This window comes from Podarcis liolepis (genome assembly GCF_965112155.1).
Source record: "Podarcis liolepis genome assembly, chromosome: 3".
Taxonomy (NCBI): Eukaryota; Metazoa; Chordata; class Lepidosauria; order Squamata; family Lacertidae; genus Podarcis; species Podarcis liolepis.
Genome location: NC_139557.1, coordinates 125,802,174 through 125,822,404, shown reverse-complemented (window position 1 = coordinate 125,822,404; position 20,231 = coordinate 125,802,174). Strand labels below are relative to the sequence as shown.

At 46.0% G+C, this 20,231-nt stretch overlaps 1 protein-coding gene across 1 annotated transcript in view; it reads right to left on the bottom strand.

Moving 5' to 3' along the window:
* The window catches only part of LOC310702617 (maestro heat-like repeat family member 5), a 41,816-nt gene extending 21,996 nt beyond the window's left edge, over nt 1-19,820 (bottom strand). Inside the window, exons 1-9 of the mRNA XM_083494474.1 lie at nt 19,534-19,820; nt 14,780-15,132; nt 11,559-11,698; nt 8,973-9,089; nt 7,478-7,588; nt 4,913-5,053; nt 3,772-3,891; nt 1,947-2,042; nt 1,137-1,241 (exon numbers count right to left, since the gene is read on the bottom strand). Coding sequence (XP_083350600.1) covers nt 1,137-1,241; nt 1,947-2,042; nt 3,772-3,891; nt 4,913-5,053; nt 7,478-7,588; nt 8,973-9,089; nt 11,559-11,698; nt 14,780-15,132; nt 19,534-19,556 — 1,206 coding nt within the window. The 5' untranslated portion in view covers nt 19,557-19,820. The remainder of the gene's footprint in view (nt 1-1,136; nt 1,242-1,946; nt 2,043-3,771; nt 3,892-4,912; nt 5,054-7,477; nt 7,589-8,972; nt 9,090-11,558; nt 11,699-14,779; nt 15,133-19,533) is intronic.
* Nucleotides 19,821-20,231: the final 411 nt, after the last annotated feature.

The window sequence follows — 20,231 nt, the reverse complement described above, 5'->3', positions numbered from 1 at the left end:
AGAGTGGTAGTGTATCTTAAACATACCAAACATTATAGGTTGCAGTTTACATCATGTATTGACAAAGATTTTGAAATTTTCTGCGATGCATCTCATGCAGTGGAACAAAATAATTGCAGGGATGTGTCTGGTATGGTGTTTTGTTATAACGGTTGTGCATTTGAATGGAAGTCCCAGACACAAACCATTATTTGTCTCTCCACAACAGAGAGTGAATTATGTGCATGCGTTCAGGCCACTCATGATGTGGAATGGTATCTGCAAGTATTTGCAGACCTACAGATGAAAGTAACACTACCAGTAAGAGTTTACCTTGATTCCCAGAGCGGACTTGCTATCCTGTGTTCAGAGACCAATACGCAGCACACTAGAGTCTTAAGGTTACGTTTACAGTTTGTAAAGAAACTAATTGCTGATGAAATGATTGTATTTCAATATGTTCCAGGTGACAATCAAATTGCGGACATTTTTACTAAAGCACTTCCAAAGGTTACTCATGAAAGACATGTACAAAATATGCTTTATGATTTTGTTCCACAATGATGAACCGCAGGGGAAATGTTGAATGGTTTCTTTAAATGTAAAGGTTCATCATTGTTCCACCAGTTGTGTATGTCTTTCAGGGGCCAGAGCAAGGGCCAGAGCAAGATAACGAGACCCAGCTTTACAGCTGTGAAACACAGCAGGTGCTGAGTTGTATTGATTAAGGTGTGTCAGCATTTGGGTGTAGTATATAAGGAGCAGCACCTAGCTCTTCCGTTACCCTGGGGGATGGGTTGGTGGTTGGGTCTGGATTGTTGTTGGTGTATTTAGGAGTTTTTGTTTTTGTTATTAAAACCTTGTTTAAGTTATTTTTGAGTCCCTTTTTAACGCATGGTCTCCCCAGCAAGCTCTCTGCAGTGCTACTATACTGCAAATAGCTAACACTGGCACCTCTCAGGTGGGCACTATTGCCATTATAAGAGAATGAGGGAGGTGAGTTCATGGTGAGTCCTGGCACCTCTTTTTCTAGAAAAATAGCCCTGGCTGGCACCTTTCCCTGGGATGGCCATGCCATACAGCTTTCATCTAGTTCACACCTGAACTTTCCAACGCAATACGATTTGAAATTGCAGCATTAAGCCTTGGTCACTCACATCAAAGTCCAGATGCTCGGAGACATATTTCAGGAGTGCCTTGGTGGTCTTGACTGCTCTTTGCCGCTCACTGATTTTTGTGGAGTCAATCCAGCCTTTTGTGTGCTGCGAGAGAGAAATCATCGTCATCACATGGAAGGACAACCCTTAATCCAGGTTTGCAAATTCACAAAGCTTCATAGAGGGGACAAATTGCAAAAAGGGGTTGTTTTGTAAAGGAGAAAGTTTGCTGCAATTTGTTTATTATTATTATTATTAATAATAATAATAATAATAATACCCCACCTCTTTCCCAGACAGGGACTCGAGGCAGCTTACAAACAAAAGAAGAACAACTAAAGACACAGAAAAAAGAAGCCATTTAAAAAAAGCATTAGTAGAATTAGATATTAATTGGCTCTTGGGTTGCTTTTGTTTTATTATGCATTTTCTGTTCTGAGCATCCTTAGACCAAGCCCAGCCATTGATCCACAGGTAATGAGGACTGGCAGTTGGCCCTTTGGGCTTTCAGACAGAGAGCCTTTTCCCAGCCCCACCTGGAGATGCTGAGGACTGAACCGGGGACCTTGGGCATGCAAGACAGATGCTCTGTCCCGAGCCACGGCCCTTCCCCATACGCCATCAGCAGAGGACATATCTTGTGTGCCTTGCACAAGCATTGCTAGCAGAACAGAGGCCCACTTGACCATCAGCACCCACAACCAGTGAGTTGGCCACAGATGCCCCCCGTGCAATCATTTCAAGAGGGTCTGTCCTCCGGCATGGGAGCTGCTGCTTCCCCCTGCTCTGACACCTTGGGGGCTCCCTTACCACTAATATCTCCTGCAGCGTCTTCAGAGAGGGGGCCTCTGACAGCAAGCTGGTGAGCATGTTGAGCCAGATGTACACTGTTTCTTCATAACAGTCCTGGAAGGAGAGAAGCAAAAGCACTTAGAAGCTGAAGACCCCCATGGAAATCCCATATGCTCTGGAGCCTTCTAGTCCAAATTTGTAACAAAGCTTATGCAGGGGTTCAAGCACGGCACACAAAGAGTCATAAACATCAAACGTTTCTTGATGTATGTAAGGTTACAGGTCATGCGATATAAAGATACAGGACTCCACACTGGGCTCAACTTCCTTGGGGTGTTCCAAGGCAGAGGGCCGCCTTGGTGGTGGGGCCCACCCCGTGGAACACCCTCCTATCAGATGTCAGAGAGATACATCATTATACTTCCGTCTGAAGACATCTGAAGGCAGCCCTGCATAGGGAAGTTTTAAATATTTGATGTCTGGCTGTGTTTTAATTTGTTGGAAGCCGCCCAGAGTGGCTAGAGTAACCCAGTCAGATGGGCAGCATATAAACAAACAAGCAAACAAATAAAATTAAATGCAGCGTAGGAGGGAGGCATGAGAGTCACAAAATGCAGGCATGCAGGAATCATACGTGGATGCATTCTAGCAAAGGTGAAATGTAATAAATATGGAAACATGATTAAAATCAAAAATATACACCCCAAGTCTCTGGCTGTTACATCATTGTGATGGGTCAAGTGTCTCAGGCAGCATTCTTTGCGGCTTACACGGCTCAGACTCTTTGCCCTCAAATCCTTTAACCTGGCAACCCCATTTTCCTCCAAAAGCAGAAGGTCCAGTCACCTGGCTCGGTGTTGCTTTGACCGAGCTCCCAGCTTTGATCTTCATAACCTGCAAGGATGGCAACTGGAAGACCTTATGCGTGGTTTTTTGTACCAGCTGAGAGCGGGTCAGAGGGTCCATCTGTGGTCTCAAGGCCCTGAGAAGAGAAAGAAGGGGAGAGGAAAGGATCAGCACCCAGCAGTCCATAAACCTGGTGAAGAAATATGTACTGTGCCCGGCCGTACTTACGTCAGGCGAATGATGTTTTCCATTGCCTCGTGCAGGTTGCTGATGGATGCCATTGGCTCCTGTTTGATAACCTCCTGTGGTGGGGAAGCACACAGCATGTCAGGGAACTGGAGGCGCCATCCCTGCCACCACCACACCAAGCCCTGAGGTGTGCTCTCTATCCAGCCCACTTGACAACTTCTTTGCAATTGGCAAGTGGGTCCTCCTAGAGGAGAAGAGTGGGCTTCCTGGATCTGGGAATAAGATCCCTTTTTCTCCTGGGCAGAGCTCTACCCCATAAGAACAGCATAAGATCAGCCTTCTGGACCAGGCCAAGGGCCTATCTAGTCCAGCATCCTCACAGCATTCTCACAGTGGCCAACCAGACGTCTGTGAGAAACCAGGGAGCAGACCATGAGCCCAAGAGCCCTCTCCCCGCCTGTGGCTTCCAGCAACTATATTCAGAAACATTGCTTCCTTCCTCTGTGGAGGTAGAACATAGCAATCATGGCTGGGAGCCATCGACAGCCCTCTCCTCCTGGGAGAACCTAGCCTCTTTTACTTAGGCGCTGGTGACAGCCTGCTGAGGTTGCCACAATGTAGGGCTGCCTTTCAAGAGGGTTTGGAAACTTGAGCTGGAGCAGAACGTGACCACCCAGAAATGGTTTGGGGCCAGATGGTCAGAACATGCAACCCAGAGCTAGACCTACACAGCTATTTTTAAGAAAAAACGCTCTGAAAAGAAACCCCAGGAGATTCCCCCTCTTTTTTTCTTTTTCTTTTTACTCACTATGATGCAGAAGGTGAGCTCCTCTTTGTGGGGGAAGGTGACATGTCCCACATTTGATTGCACAAGCGCCTTGGTTGTTAAAGTTGCTGCCTTCATAAAGCTCTTCTTCAAATCCTCGTTCTGAAAGGAGAAGGGATTTTATAAAATTGAGTTTGAATCAAAATCACAAGGAAACATAAAGCCACACTGACCCTAACCTTAATTCTAATCCTTACCCTAACACTAACCCAATCCAAAAATTAACCCAGAAATGGTCTTGTTAGATAGTTAAATTCATGTTGAATTGCTGTTTTAGGGTTTCTTTAAAAAAAGTCTGGAAAGAATTAATCCATTTTGCATTACTTTCTATGGGAAAGCGTGCCTTGGTTTGGAACGCTTTGGTTTCAGAATGGATTAAGTTTGAGAACCAAGGTACCACTGTAATGCCCCATCTGGTCCTAAGGGTGGAGCCAGTATACACCCCAGTCTACAACCCTTTGGTGGATGAAGCCAAAGACCCTGCCCTAGGGCACAGTCTGAAGGCATGTGGTGCAAGGACCTTGACGGAGCTCAGGAGGTCTGCTCAGTGCCTGGATGGTGACCACGGGGGAAATGGTTGCACACCTCCTGGAGTCGTATGACAGGAGAAAGGCAGGATATACTGTATTTTTTCGTGTATAAGACACCCCCTATTAGGGGGGACTCCAAATTAAGAAAATGGGGGGGAGGATTGCCCAGAGTTGCTGAGCTTTTGGAAGGGAGGATTACCCACAGTTGTTCAGCTATTTGGGGGGAGGGGATTCCAAAAATTGCTCACCCGCTGGACCTATGCTGCCACTCACACACGTCGCAAAACCCACCTATTGTCTGTCCCTCGCCGGCAGAAACCGCCAATCGCCTTCCCAATTTCTGCAGCGACAGCCAGTCAACACCACCCCTTGCCGCAGCCACCAATAACACGCACAATAGCCACTGACTATCTCCGGCTTGCAGCGGCAACCAAACCCATGTCCCCCCTATGCACTATCTGTGTATAAGATGACCCTCATTTTTAAACATCATTTTTTAATAATAATAAAAAACACCTTGTCTTATACACGGAAAAGTATGGTATAGCTGAGAGAACAAACAACAGGAGTCCGTGTGATAATCAGAGCCATACCTTCCTGCTGTTCTGGAATTGGAAGAGGAGCTCCTGTGTTAACTGGTCTATAAAAAGCGGGAGCTCATCCTGCCGTGCCCCAATTGCCATTTGCCCGCAGCAAAGGATGACGGTGATGCTGGCATTGGTCTCGCTAGTATTCTGGAGGGAAAGGATGGGGAAAGTGAGTTTGGGAACCTTAAGTGCAATTGGAGACAAATCACCATTTAGTTGGGACCTTTTAGCAGCAGGGAAAATATTAGTAGTCAGTAAGTTGTTGTGCGAAAGGTGGAGGGCACAAGGAGAAGGGGACAACAGATGACGAGATGGCTGGACAGTGTTCTCGAAGCGACCAGCATGAGTTTGACCAAACTGCGGGAGGCAGTGGAAGACAGGAGTGCCTGGCGTGCTCTGGTCCAGGGGGTCACGAAGAGTCGGACGTGACTAAACGACTAAGCAACAACAACAAGTTGTTGTGCAGACTTACAAATTTTGAATTTTTTTTCCCTCCAGGAAACTCAAACTGCTGGCAAGCCAGGGCTCCCCCATCCTATATATGTGCATCGGGTTCTTCCTGCCTAAATGTAGAGCCTGACATTTGACCCTATTGAATTTCATTTTGTTAGTTTGGGCCCAGTTCTCCAATCTGTTAAGGTTATCTCGAATCCCGATTCTGTCTTCTGTGGCATTGGCTACCCTTCCCAGTTTGGTGTCACCTGCATATTTGAGGAGCATCCGCTCAATTCCTTCATCCAAGTCATTTATTTTAAAAAAACGTGGAACAACAACGGGCCCAGGACAGAACCCTGTGACACCCCACTGGTCAATTTTTCCCCAGGATGACGAGGAACCATGAAGGTGTTCTCTTTGGGTTTGGTCAGTCAACCAGGGAGAAAGTGCAGGACAGTGTAGGGTAGGCTGACCACTGGTGCTCTTTTCCATGGGAGCTGCTTTTTTAAAATTAAAATGAACTGGGTGGATCTGCTCATCTTCTCCATAGTGAGGGTTGGGAAATTTCCTTGGTCATTTCCCAACTCACAGCAAAAATCCAGGGGTACCACACTCCTGGGTTTCATTTCTCTTGGATGGCAGAGCACAAGAGAGTTCAGGGCTGCGTTCAGGTGTAACAATAAACCAGAAGGCATCAACATAGGTTGGCCTCTAGCTCCCATCAGCCTCAGCCGGTATGGCCAGTGGTCAGGAGGGATGGGAGTTGCAGTCTGTAGCATCTGAAGGGCACCATTTTGGTTACCTCTGTGATAAACTATGGTTTATTATTGTGTGAATGAGCCTTGGACTCATCGGCTCCTGCTCCCTTCTCCTCTAGCACAGTTGCAAAAAGGAGACCAGAAGCTTGAGGGAAGTTAACTGAAAGTGGAAGGAAAAGGTTCTGATCCCCTTCCAGCTGGGTTGGAGAATTGGAGAGTTGGGGGCACATGACCCCAAGGCCCCCTCAGGTTATGGAACTGTTAGATCCGCACGCAGTTACTATGCCTTTGTAATAATTTGCTTAATTGACAAATATATGGAGGTGAACACAGAGAGTGACACTCAACTATGCTTTGCTTCAAGTAGACCTGTTGAAATGAATGGGCCTAACTTAGTCATCTTCATTAAATTCAATGGGTCTACTCTAGAACATAGTTGAATGGGGCCAGCAGGCACTCCCGTACGCAGAAGAACCCTTGCACGAGAGCAACTTGGGCAGCTCCCCTGCCCCGGGATGCAGCTGAAACCTCTCCCCTCTTACTCTCTGCCTCTCCCAGCCTGCCGACTGCCTTCTCTCTTGGATTCTGCTCCCTCCCCTCAGTTGGAGAGGTGTCCCCTCTTCCAAACTCTAAGAGGTTCTTCATTCAAAGCTTTCTGACAGCAGAACACTCTCCCTTGGGAGGTTGTGGACTCTCCGTTGGAGGTTGGATGGCCATCTCTCAGGGATGCTTGAGCTGAGATTCCTGCATTGGAGGGGGTTGGACTAGATGACCCTTGGGGTCCCCCATTAGCTTCCACTATTGAAGAAATGCCAACCAACCATCTGACAACCAACCTAAAAACATGGGCCAGTGTACTTTTGTATTGCGTGTACTCTGGGGATGACCAATGGTTTCTAACGATTCCGTTTGACTGACTGACTGAGCCAAGGGATCAGATCAGATCAGATCTAGGATCTGGAGCCACAGAGACAGGACTGCTAGAGCCCACTTCAGAAGAATGACTGAGACATACCCACAGAGGAAGTTGTCTGGCTTCCATACTGAGAGGATGAGCAGATCTAATTGCCTTTTTGGAATGGTAAGGATCCCATCCCTTGAAAAAGAGCATATTTGGAAATGGGGCAGGATTTGTTCTTTTCCAACACAGCTCTGTTTTCCTAGATCAGAGGAACCCAGAGGCTGCTTCACATGCTTTGGTGTGGATGTAAATAGCTGCTAAGGATCCAATTTGCCAGGATCTTTGTCTAACCATTGGCCATGCTGTCAGGGGCTGATGGGAGTTCCAATTCAAAACACCCGGATGGGGAAGGGGCACCAGGCTGGGGATGGCTGACCTACACTCTTGCTATGCTCCTTCCTCATTTCACACCCTTACCTCAGACGTCTGAGTCTTCCTTGCAATGGCTGCGCGGCCAAAATCCCGCACTGCCATCAGCACCTGGGAAATATGGGTGCTTGAAGCCAGACCGATAGCCTCAGAAATTCCCTAGGGAGAATGAGGCACGTCAAACATGTCGTTTTCTTGATTGCAATTAGTAATAATAATAATAATAATAATAATAATAAATTTTATTTATATCCCACCCTCCCCAGCCAAAGCCGGGCTCAGGGCAGCTAACAACAATAAAATAGTACAACATTCTAAAAACATTTCATTATAAAAATTAATTAAAATCAATTAAAATGAAATTGATGGCAACCATTAAGCTAAGCTGATCATGAGGGATGGAGGATAAATGTGATTCTGTAAGCAGATTGCTGCAAAATGTGGGGAACCAAATTTAAGAGTGGGGAAATGAGACACTTAGAGAACCAATTTGAACAGATCCTTTCATCCCGGATAATAATAGGGGTGGTTTGAAGAACGATATTTCTGTGGATTCTGATGTGAACTGACCAGACCACAACTCCCAGACTCATGTGCAGCTTGAAATGCAAGGATGCCTTGCATTCTGACATTTTCGAATCTTGTGATACAGTTCTTGGCTTCATTAAACACCCAACTACATTAAAATGCATCATTTATACACTGGAAGTATTTGTAATCCACCCCTCACCCAAAGGCGCCAGAGCAGGAATATGCACCATCTAAACCAGGGTGCTCCAATTTCTCATACCAAGTGGGCCACAAGAGTAGTTCAGCACAGAACCTGTGGGCTGCACACTGACTTGTCATGTGGGAGAGGGGAGCAAGGCCAACATTTGACACACACGCCCCGGCCTGCATGCTGCCTTCCCAAAGGTAGGCAGGTGAGGCGCTGGGTTTTGGGAAGGAGGCACGAGGCTCTGGTGGGACCTAGCGCCTTCCCACCTTCTTGCCAAAGGTGGGAAAGAGCTAACTGGGGACTCTAGGACCCTGACAGATCACACCTGCCTCCTTCCCCAAGCCCAGCACCTCCTTACCCAGCTTTGGGAAGGCGGTGCAAGGCCTACAGGTGTGTATGGGTGCCTCCAAGGTTGCTGAGGGCTGCCAAGAAAGGCATTGAGGGCCACTTGTTGGCTGCTCTGATCTAACCCAAAACTAAACAAATCTGCCCCAGATATGTTGAATGCTGAAAAGCTGTTCCTCCTGTAAGAGGCTTTGAGGGGGTGACTGGGTGGGCACGAGCAGAGACCAGTCCAGAAATCAGGACAGAGGGCTGGTGGGGTCTGTGGGGTAATGTCAGGGACTGGCTGGATGAGTAAGAGTGGGGGACCCTGGATTGTGGTGGTGGGACACTGGGGAGCAGCCTGGGGAGGCGCTTGAAGCAGGAGGGTTCAGAAGGAGGAGGCTCTTCCAGGAAACTGCTGGAGGTGGAGAGTCTCCATGTGAGCGCAGTCCCAGTCCCGCTGGCTCTCCTCCCCCCCTGACATCCCACACATTCACTCACCTCTCTGTCTGCTTCCTCTTCGAGAGCCAACCTCAGGAGTAAGTGCAGGTACTGGTGGACTGTCTCTGCGCTCCTGGAATCCCGCAGCTTGAGTCCATAATATCTATAGAGGGCATTCTAAGGGTTGGGGAAGGTTTGGGTGAGTCACAGGGAGGAGACCCCACCAGCTACATCAACTGCTTTTGGAAAACCCAAGAATTTCAATTTTAGCGTCTGAAAATGTCGGGTAATACTAAATAATAATAATAGATTGCAAGTACTAGGCAATTGTTTTAATGATTTGTATGCAATTTTACACATCTTCTGAATTCCCAAGTCATGTTACAACTCTTTAAAGGTAAAGGTAAAGGGACCCCTGACAATTAAGTCCAGTCGCAAATGACTCTGGGCTTAAAGCTCATCTCGCTTTAAGGCCGAGGGAGCCGGCATTTGTCCGCTTCTGCAGACAGTTTTTCCAGGTCATGTGGCCAGCATGACTAAGCCGCTTCTGGCGAAACCAGAGCAGCACACGGAAATGCCGTTTACCTTCCAGCCGGAGCAGTACTGGCTTCGGCTGGGGAGGGATTGGATATAAATATATTATTATTATTATTATTATTATTATTATTATTATTATTATTATTTATTTATTTATTTATTTATTTATTTACTTACTTGCACTATGTGCTTTTGAACTGCTAGGTGGGCAGGAGCTGGGACCGAACAACGGGAGCTCACCCCATCGCAGGGATTCGAACCGCCAACCTTCCGATCGGCAAGCCCAAGCAGCACAGTGGTTTAACCCACAGCGCCACCCGCGTCCCTATTACAACTCTTTAGTATTCCTCATTTGGGGAATTTGAAAGTTGACAAGTTCAGCATGTCCTAATTGCTCTTCCTCCACTGTTGGAGGCAGGAATGCTTCTGAATAAAGAAAAAAACATGCAACATTTCCTGGGGTCCAAGTCACCCCACCAAATCAAGTTCATGGATTGGTTCTTCTTCCGGTCTACAGATCCTGCACTGATCGTCTTCTCTGCTTCCCCAAGTTTGCCTGGTCCTCTTTTCAAGCCCCCCCAGACTGGCGGTTACCACTCCTTCTCACCAGCGGAAAGTCGTCTCCTGCATGTGCAAATAGGACCTTCCTCCAAGCTGGGCTCCCAATAGTTCAGGCCTAGGCAAACACAGCCCTCCAGCTGTTTGGGGACTCCAATGCCCATCACCCCTGACCTGCTGGTCCTGTTAGCTAAGGATGATGGGAGCTGTAGTCCCAAAACAGCTGGAGGGCCGAGTTTGCCTTTGTCTGTGATAGTTAATGGCAGTTCCCCTCAACTTGAACCCTTCTACATGCTCCCACCAGCCCCAGGCAGCATATGGTCCAGAACATTTAGAGGGCACCAGGTTGGGAAATCCTGGTTCATGCATCAGACCAGGGTGGATAAAAATCAATGACCCATTATTTTTTTAAATGGATTTCTTTGATTTAAATCACATTTTTTTAAAAAATTAAATTGGATTTCTAAAATAAAATGCTTTTAGAGGAAAAATCTTTCGGAATATATTTTTCTATTTAAGTTGCATTATAGTCCAAAGGCTATTCACTGGGAAGTAAGGATTTATTTTAAGTTTTTCATATATGCTAAAATTCAGTCTAAGATTTTTTTTAAAAAAAAATGTTTAACTACATCATGGATATATAAGCTATAATGTTATTGTTTTAGTTAAATAAATTGTTTAAATTCTTATTAAGGAAATGATTATTTTTCTCCTTCCAATAAGGTACAGCAGAAAAGTTGTCCAAATATACAATGGTACCTCAGGTTAAGAACTTAATTCGTTCCGGAGATCTGTTCTTAACCTGAAACTGTTCTTAACCTGAAGCACCACTGTTAGAGGTATCGGTTGGTTGCTTGAGAGCAATCAGGCAATATGGCTCAAGAGTCTGTTTTCAAGCTTTCTTCTTAGTGATCAAAACTTTTAGAATGCAGAGCACCTCTATTCCCTGTCTTGCTCATTCACGGGCAGAATCTGAGAGTGGGCGGCCCTTCAACCTTCCCCAGCAGAGTAATTTCTTGGCGCCCAGTCTGTGCCTCCCCTCTCTGCGCGGAAGCCTACTGCGCAAGGAAGGCTTGGGTAATGGGGGACCCCCCTCCTCCCCGCTTTGCTCAGGCAAGGTGTCCAGGCACCGCCTTGCCTCCTCCGACCCCTGCATCTCCTCTCCTTCCTCCGCTGAGGAAGTGCTGCTTCCCACGATCTTTGGGGGCTCTCTGTAATCCACCCAGCTTTTCCCCTCTCACCCCTGAGCCGATGGCAGTTCTTAACCCGAGGTACTATTTCTGGGTTAGCGGAGTCTGTAACCTGAAGCGTATGTAACCTGAAGCGTCTGTACACAGTTAACTTATTATACCCCACAATAATTTCATAATTATCTGTCTATGCATTTCTAACAGTATAACCAAATCAGTAGTAAAAACTACTCTGGAAATTTATTATTCCCAAAATGAAACCTTCATCTGGTTGTAAATATTAAGATTATACAAGCAAGAATGTAAAAATATGTTTTAAATTGATTTGATTTCAATCAAATCCACCCTGCATCACACACACCTGGGGAGATGTCTGGAGGTGTTGGAGGATGGTATCCAAAATCTCCCTTTCATCCATCCTCTCCAAAGCTTCTGGGATTGTTCTTCCTCCCAGCATTTTCTTACCCATCCACAGGAACTTGAAGTTTTCATCAGAGAGTTCTTCAGAAAGAAAGAGAGAGAGGGGTGAGTAAATGAGGCGGATGAGAGGGAAAGGTACCGTATTTTTCCATGTATAACACGCCCCCATATATAAGACGCTCCATATTTTTGGGCACTCAAAATTTAGAAATGGGGGCAGATTGCCAAGACTTGTTAAGCTTTTTGGGGGAGGGGTTGCCCAGAGTGGTTGAGCTTTATTTGGGGGGAGGGAGCCATTAATCAAATTGCACAGTTGCAGGCATCAACCACCAAGTCACCTATCGTCTGCCAGTCGACAACAGCCCTTTCCACAGCAAAGAAATCATGGCTGGGAATCTCCTCCTGGCAGCTACAACCAAGTGCCCGTCCCCCCTCAGCACTCCCCCTGTAGAAGTGGAGCCCCAATTTGACACTTGATTTGGGGGGTAAAAAACCTCGTCTTATACACGAGAAAAGACGGCAAGTTCTTTCTCAGGGGGCTTCTCGCCTGTTGCAATGAGCGGGTGCATGCCATATCTGAACAGGGATCATAGAACTGTAGCGTCTGAAGGGACCTGCGGGGTCACCTAGTCCAACCCCCAGCAATGCAGAAATGGGGCAGCCACCCGGAAGTCCCTGCTCCATGTTACACGCCTCATAACAAGGAGGGGTGGGGTGGGGGGGACTTGCACCCAGACATCAAGGAAACCAAGAGAGACCCCGGCATTGTATCATCATAATAATAATAATTTATTACTTATACCCCGCCCATCTGGCTGAGTTTCCCCAGCCACTCTGGGCGGCTCCCAATCAAGTATTAAAAACAATACAGCGTTAAATGTTAAAAACTTCCCTAAACAGGGCTGCCTTCAGATGTCTTTTAAAGATAGGATAGCTACTTATTTCCTGCACATCTGAAGGGAGGGTATTCCACAGGGTGGGCGCCACTACCAAGAAGGCCCTCTGTCTGGTTCCCTGTAACCTTACTTCTCGCAGTGAGGGAACCGCCAGAAGGCCCTCGGAGCTGGATCTCAGTGTCCATGCTGAACGATGGGAGTGGAGACGCTCCTTCAGGTATGCAGGACCGAGGCTGTTTGGGGCTTTAACACTTTGAATCGTGCTCGGAAACGTACTGGGAGCCAATGCAGATCTCTCAGAACCAGTGTTATGTGGTCCCGGCGGCCGCTCCCAGTCACCAGCCTAGCTGCCACATTCTGGATTAATTGCAGTTTCTGGGTCACCGTCAAATGTAGCCCCATGTAGAGCGCATTGCAATAGTCCAAGCGGGAGATAACCAGAGCATGCACCACTCTAGTGAGACAGTCCGCAGGCAGGTAGGGTCTCAGCCTGCGTACCAGGTGGAGCTGGTAGACAGCTGCCCTGGATACAGAATTAACCTGCGCCTCCATGGACAGCTGTGAGTCCAAAGTGACTCCCAGGCTGTGCACCTGGACCTTCAGGGGCACAGCTACCCCATTCAGGACCAGGGAATCCCCTACACCCACCCGCACCCTGTCCCCCAAAAACAGGACTTGTCAGGATTCAACATCAATCTGTTAGCCACCATCCATCCTCCAACCACCTCCAGGCACTCACACAGGACCTTCACCGCCTTTACTGGTTCTGATTTAAAGGAGAGGTAGAGCTGGATATCATCGACATACTGATGAACACCCAGCCCAAACCCCCTGATGATCTCTCCCAGCGGCTTCATATAGATATTAAAAAGCATGGGGGAGAGGACAGAACCCTGAGGCACCCCACAAGTGAGAGCCCAGGGGTCTGAACACTCATCCCCCAACACCACTTTCTGGACACGGCCCAGGAGAAAGGAGCGGAACCACCGTATAACAGTGCCACCATCTCCCAGCCCCTCTAGACGGTCCAGAAGGATGTTATGGTCGATGGTGTCAAAGGCCGCTGAGAAATCCAGCAGAACTAGGAAACAGCTCTCACCTTTGTCCCTAGCCCACCGGAGATTTTCAACCAGCGCGACCAAGGCAGTTTCAGTCCCATGGTGAGGCCTGAATCCCGATTCGAAGGGACCCAAATGGTCTGCATCCTCCAGGCGTGCTTGGAGTTGTTTGGCAACCCACCCGCTCAATCACCTTGCCCAAGAATGGCAGATTTGAGACTGGGCGATAGTTGGCCAAATTGGCTGGGTCTAACGGTGTTTTTTTAAGAAGCGGTTTAATGACCGCCTCTTTCAGCGGGTCTGGGAAGGCTCCCTCACAGAGAGAAGCATTCAACCCCCCGCAGAGCCCATCGCCCAGCTCTTCCCGGCTCGCTTTTATCAGCCAGGATGGGCAAGATTCAAGGAGACAGGTGGTCGGTTTCACTTGTCCAAGCAGCCTGTCCACATCCTCGGAGGTAACAGATTGGAATTGATCCCATGTAACAGGACCAGACAGAACTCTAGTACTCTCCCGCCCTGGCCCTGCTCCCACGGTGGAGTCTACCTCCTTATGAATCTGAGCGACTTTATCTGCAAAAAAACTTTGCAAAAGCATTGCAGGAGATCTTGGGGTCCCTACCAGGCCCCGGTGACGGAGGTGGTTCCGATAGATTGCGAACCACCTGAAAAAGTCTCCTGCTGCTGTTTTCTGCAGATGCCGTCGCCATTGCCACTTGGTAGGCTCGACGTTGAGCTCTAGCCCGTGTCCAGTCTGATTCAGAGTGAGTTTTCCGCCATCAGTGCTCTAGCTGTCTCAACGATTGTTTCATCGCCCTCAGCTCTGGGGAAAACCATGGAGTTGTCTGGGCTCCATGCAATCGGAGAGGGCGCTTCGGAGCCAGACAGTCAATAGCCCTGGTTAACTCCGCATTCCAGCGGGCCACCAGGGAATCAGCTGAGAGGCCATCAACTTGGGATAAAACATCCCCTACCACTCTCTGGAAACCAGTTGGATCCATTAAGTAGCGGGGTCGGACCATCCAAATCGGTCCCACCTCCCTGCATTGGGGAAGGGTCGCGGAGAAGTCCAGTTGCACCAGGAAGTGATCTGACCAGGGCACTTCTTTTGTTTCGCTTTTAGTTAGTGTCAGATCACCAACATCCGTAGAGGTAAACACCAAGTCTAAGGCCAAGGGGAACCCAAAAGGGATCTGGTTCTGCCTACTCACCTGGGAACGCTGACCCAGAGTCCTCATTGCTCTTCTTTTTTGAGGGCCGCTGCTGGCTTGGCTCTTGCTTGCTGGTCCGAGGCTGGACCAGCCCTGGCAAGACTAGTGGTCTGGCCTCTGCCGCCCTGGCCTCTGCCGCTGATGGAGTAGGCTTTGCCAATGCTGGCAGTAGGACAGGGGCCTCCTCTTCATTTGAGGGGTAGATCTTGTTTTTGGGTGCAACTTGATTTTTCCTCCTGCCCTCTGTGGCTGATGTTGATGGCTTCGCCAATGGCGGCAGTAGGGCAGGGGCCTCATCTTCATTTGAGGGATAGATCTTGTTTTTATTTTTTCTTTTTAGAAAAAAAGCCATCCTGCAAGATGCAAAAAGATTAGGAATTATTGGGAAATGATATATAATGAATTGAAAAAACTGTGTAAAAAGACTTTTGTTAAGAAACCAGAAGCATTCCTTCTAGGAATTTTAGACCAAGATGTAAAAAAAGAAAACTGGGAATTATTTATGTATGCAACAACAGCGGCAAGAATATTATTAGCACAAACTTGGAAGACAGAAGAAATACCCACGAAAGAACAATGGCAAGGGAAACCTATGGAATATGCAGAACCGGCAAAACTAACAGAAAAATTACATGAAAAGGACAACAAAGACTTTAAAAGAGAATGGGAACCATTTACAACATATATGTCAGGGGTTTAGGAGCAGAGGCAAGGGCAAGGGAGGAAACAGAGAGTGAAGGGGAGGAGGCAGAAGAAAAGATGAGTGATGACGACGACCCGAGATCTCCGAGTCTTTCCAGTGAATCAGAGGATTCACAGAAAGGAGCACCAGTGGCCAGGGCAAGGGGGGAGTCTAGGGGGGCACCCCAGGAAGATAGAGCCAGAGGGGACTCAGAGGAGAGCAGTTGGAAATCGGGACCAGCGTCACCGCCAGAGAGCAGGGAAGAGGAAAGGAGCCAGGGGGCAAGCGCTGGCAGCTCACCACAGGAGGGAGGGCACGAGTCAGGAGTGGCCACACCTCCATCGGGGAGCGAAGAAACGGTTAAGCGGAAAGTGGAAGGTTGGGCGCGCGCGCCAAGTTCAAATGCAGAGGAAGGTGGCGCAGTAAGCAGCCCGGAAAGGGAGCCAGGTCCTAAAGCCCGGCGCAAGGAGACAGGAGGGTCCGGGGGGTCAGCGTCAGAAGAATCCCGGAAGGAAGAGACCCCGGGGGGTAGAGGGACCCAGAGGAGGACAGTCAGGCGGAAAAGGTGGAGCCGGGCTAGGATATTAAGTTGGTGCACACGGGGCGGAGACTCAGACGGAGCCTCGCCGATCTAGCTACTAGACGTAGAGTTGCGCGCAGCAGCGTGAGAATGGAAACTGTAACTCAATAAAGACTTTTACTTAATGATCGCTGGCTAGCGTGATCCTCTGTGAGCTAGGATCTTCAAGCAGCTCTGACAATATATGAAGAGGCAACATAAAGAAATGGACTCATTGGCAGGGTTTGTCTACAACAAAAAATAAGACTATATGTATTGAGGAAATTTTGGGGAAACATCAAATACGCAAGGTGAACAATAGGGAAATAAAACAAATGTGAGTACGAGGGAAGTCCAGGGGAGGAGGGTCGAAATATGAAAAATTGTTAAAGATATAGTGTTAGAAGTAGAATCCATGGAAAAATCAATAAAAATTTATTTTAAAAAAATAAATAGAATCTCTGGATAAGAAATTGTCATTTTTAGGTAATCTGTTAAGACTGGAATATGATATTCCAGTTTTGATTGCTGGAAATTTAGCAATTGGGAAATATTACCCTGGATATTGACAGAATCTGGGAATGATTCAAAGTATTTGGTATGGTATTTTTATTTGTAAACATTGAAATGAGGAAGTCTTTTTACTCAGAGTGAGAAGGATGACCAAATATTTGACAGACCTGGAAATAGCAAGCTCGTGTAGATCCAAGGGGGGAGGAAGTGGATACCGTGGAAGAATATTGTAAAATTTATGGAGGAAAATGATCTGACATGATCTACTATTCCAGCCTGGTTATCTCTTCCTAATTCTGGGTGCTGTGTTTTATTATCTTCAATATCTCTTGTGAAAAGGTCTTTTAATGTACGGTCAGTAAAAGCCTGGATGTAAGGCCTGCCTTTTGTGTGAATAGTTTTGTTTTAGTTTTCTCATTATGGGTGGATCCCAGGACAGACTAGGTCTGGCTGAAGGTCTGCCCTGAAACCTTGCTGGAAGGATCGCACCTTGCTGGGCCACTTTGCAGGAGTCGACTCCTGCAGGCGGCTTGTCTTGTGTGCGGGTGGAGGTGCGCTGCCTGCAGAAGTAGACCCTGGGACTAGCTACCTGGGAAACCTCTGTGCCTGAGGACGCCACAACTCCTGTAGCCTTTTCAGGCTTTGCCCTCGGGTGGGAAGAGCACTGCACCCGAGAGAGGGAAAGGGGAGTCAAACAGGCACTCAAGGGATAATTTCAGAGAAAAAGCTTTATTTCTACCATCCGGGATTGGTAGAAGGAGCTAGAGTGATAACTTCACAAACAAGCACAAGTTCACAGCCATTTGCACAGAGCATATATTCCCCTCCAGTTCCCTCCCCCTTCTCCCCCTCCTCAGGAGTCCTGCCTCATGAGTTTCCCTGAGCGTGAACAGAAAGCTCTTTTTTTAAAAAAAATAAAATAATATTTATTGCTTTTCCAACAATTTAAACACTACAAAAAAGAAAAAAAAATGGACAATACAATACAACACAAAAACACTACATAACACTAATACTAATACATAACATTAACACATTAAACTAAGAAAACAAAAACAGTTTAAAACACATCACATTTCAATATCTTATCTTTCATTCACTTATTTCCACGACCTCCTCACACCTCCCTTTTTGTATTCCACTTCTATTAATTGTTTCAGCAATTCCTTTCCATCTTCCTCTGTTTTCTATCCTATAATTATCTTAACACATTCTAACCTTATTTTTTCCTTTAACACTCTATTATCTATTTATACTTAATTCCTTATAACATTTCTACTAAAGCCATATAACTTCATTCCAACATTTTTCTAACATTCATTAATTTTACAGTATTTCTGTAAATAGTCTTTAAACTTTTTCTAGTCTTCTTCCACCGACTCTTCTCCCTGGTCTCGGATTCTGCCAGTCATTTCCGCCAGTTCCATATAGTCCATCAACTTCATCTGCCATTCTTCCCGGGTGGGTAAATCTTGTGTCTTCCAATACTTCGCGATGAGTATTCTTGCTGCTGTTGTTGCATACATAAAAAAAGTTCTGTCCTTTTTTGGCACCAATTGGCTGACCATGCCCAGGAGAAAGGCCTCTGGTTTCTTCAGGAAGGTGTATTTGTTTTTGTTTTTTTTAATATTTTTAATTGCATTTTTTCCAGATATAAATACACAGTCAGATATACAAAGAAACAAGAACAAGAAGAAAAGAAAAAGAAAAAAGATATATCATTTCCAAGCTTTTTTCAATCTTCTACCGGACTTCCCCACATCTCCCTCACCGTGCATTCTTAACAATAAAAATATCAGCAAATTATAACCTTGTTTCATGCGTTTCTTTTGTACTTTCCAATTATTGCATTTTAAGTTTAAATTACTTAATACTAATTTACTCTAAAGACAAATATGATGTTATTTTAAACATTTAAACATTAATCCTTTCATTTAGTGTAACTTAGTTTCATATATCATCCACTCTCTTTGCTGGAGCTAACCTTTCCAAATCATGCGGATTCTTATAGTTCATATAACTTATAAAATTTTTGCAAATAGTCCTTAAATTTTTTCCAATCCTCCTCCATTGCTTCTTCTCCCAAATCTCGGATCCTGGCAGTCATCTCAGCCAATTCCATATAGTCCATCAATTGCGTCTGCCACTCTTCCAGTGTGGGTAAATCTTGAATCTTCCGATGTTTTGCGATAAGAATTCTTGCTGCTGTAGTTGCATACATAAAAAACGTTCTATCCTTTTTTAACACCTTTTGGCCGACAATGCCCAAGAGAAAGGCCTCTGGTTTCTTAGGAAAGGTGTACTTAAACACCTTTTTTAACTCATTGTAGATCATTTCCCAGTAGACCTTCACTTTTGGACAGGTCCACCACAGGTGAAAGAATGTCCCTTCAGCCTCCTTACATTTCCAGCATTTATTATCAGACAAATGGTATATCTTAGCAAGCTTGACTGGGGTCATGTACCACCTGTATATCATTTTCATAATGTTTTCTTTCAAGGCATTACATGCCGTAAATTTCATACCGGTGGTCCATAACCTTTCCCAGTCTTCAAACATAATGTTGTACCCGATGTCTTGAGCCCATTTTATCATGGCTGATTTAACTGTCTCATCCTGAATGTTCCATTTAAGCAGCAAGTTATACATTCTCGAAAGTACCTTAGTCTTTGGTTCTAACAATTCTGTCTCTAGTTTCAAATTTTCCACCTGGAATCCTGCTTTTTTGTCCAACTTAAAAACCTCTTGAATTTGAGCATAATGAAACCAATCTTGCATCTTATTCTTTAGTTTTTCATAGCTCTGTAACCTCCAGTTATCTCCAATTTTTTCTACTATTTCCCCATATTTCGGCCAACCGGCCTCCATATTGGGTTTTTTCCAGGCCTTGGCCTCCACTGGTGATACCCACCTCGGGGTCTTACTCTCTAATAAGTCTTTATATTTATAAATATTGCTTTTCTAACAATATGGTTTTTGAACATTTTGTGAGTCTTTACCTTGTCGTACCACAAATATGCATGCCATCCTAACGAATTATTAAACCCTTCCAGATCTAGGACATCCGTGTTCTCTAAGAGCATCCAATCTTTCATCCAGCAGAAGGCTGCAGCTTCATAATATAACCTTAAGTCTGGCAGGGCAAACCCCCCTCTTTCCTTTGCATCTGTTAGTATTTTAAACTTTATTCGGGGCTTTTTGCCCTGCCAAACAAACTTTGAAATATCCTTCTGCCACTTTCCAAAACATTCCACTCTGTCCACGATCTGTAGGGTTTGAAACAAAAACAACATCTTTGGCAACACATTCATTTTTATAGCTGCTATTCGACCCAACAAGGAAAGTTTCAGTCTTGACCAAGATTCCAAATCCTTTTTAACTTCTGACCAACATTTTTCATAGTTATCTTTAAATAAATTCAAATTTTTGGAAGACAAGTTAATCCCCAGGTATTTCACTTTTTTGACCATATTTAACTCTGTTTCCTTCTGAAACCCATCTGTTTCTAAAGGTGTCAAGTTTTTCCCCAAAACTTTAGTCTTTTGTTTGTTCAACTTAAATCCCGCCACCCGACCAAACTCATGAATCAGTTCTAAAACTCTTTTTGTACTGGGTTATGGCTCCTGTAGTGTTAAAACCAAGTCATCTGCAAAAGCTTTCAGTTTGTATTGTTTCACTCCGACCCGTACTCCTTGCA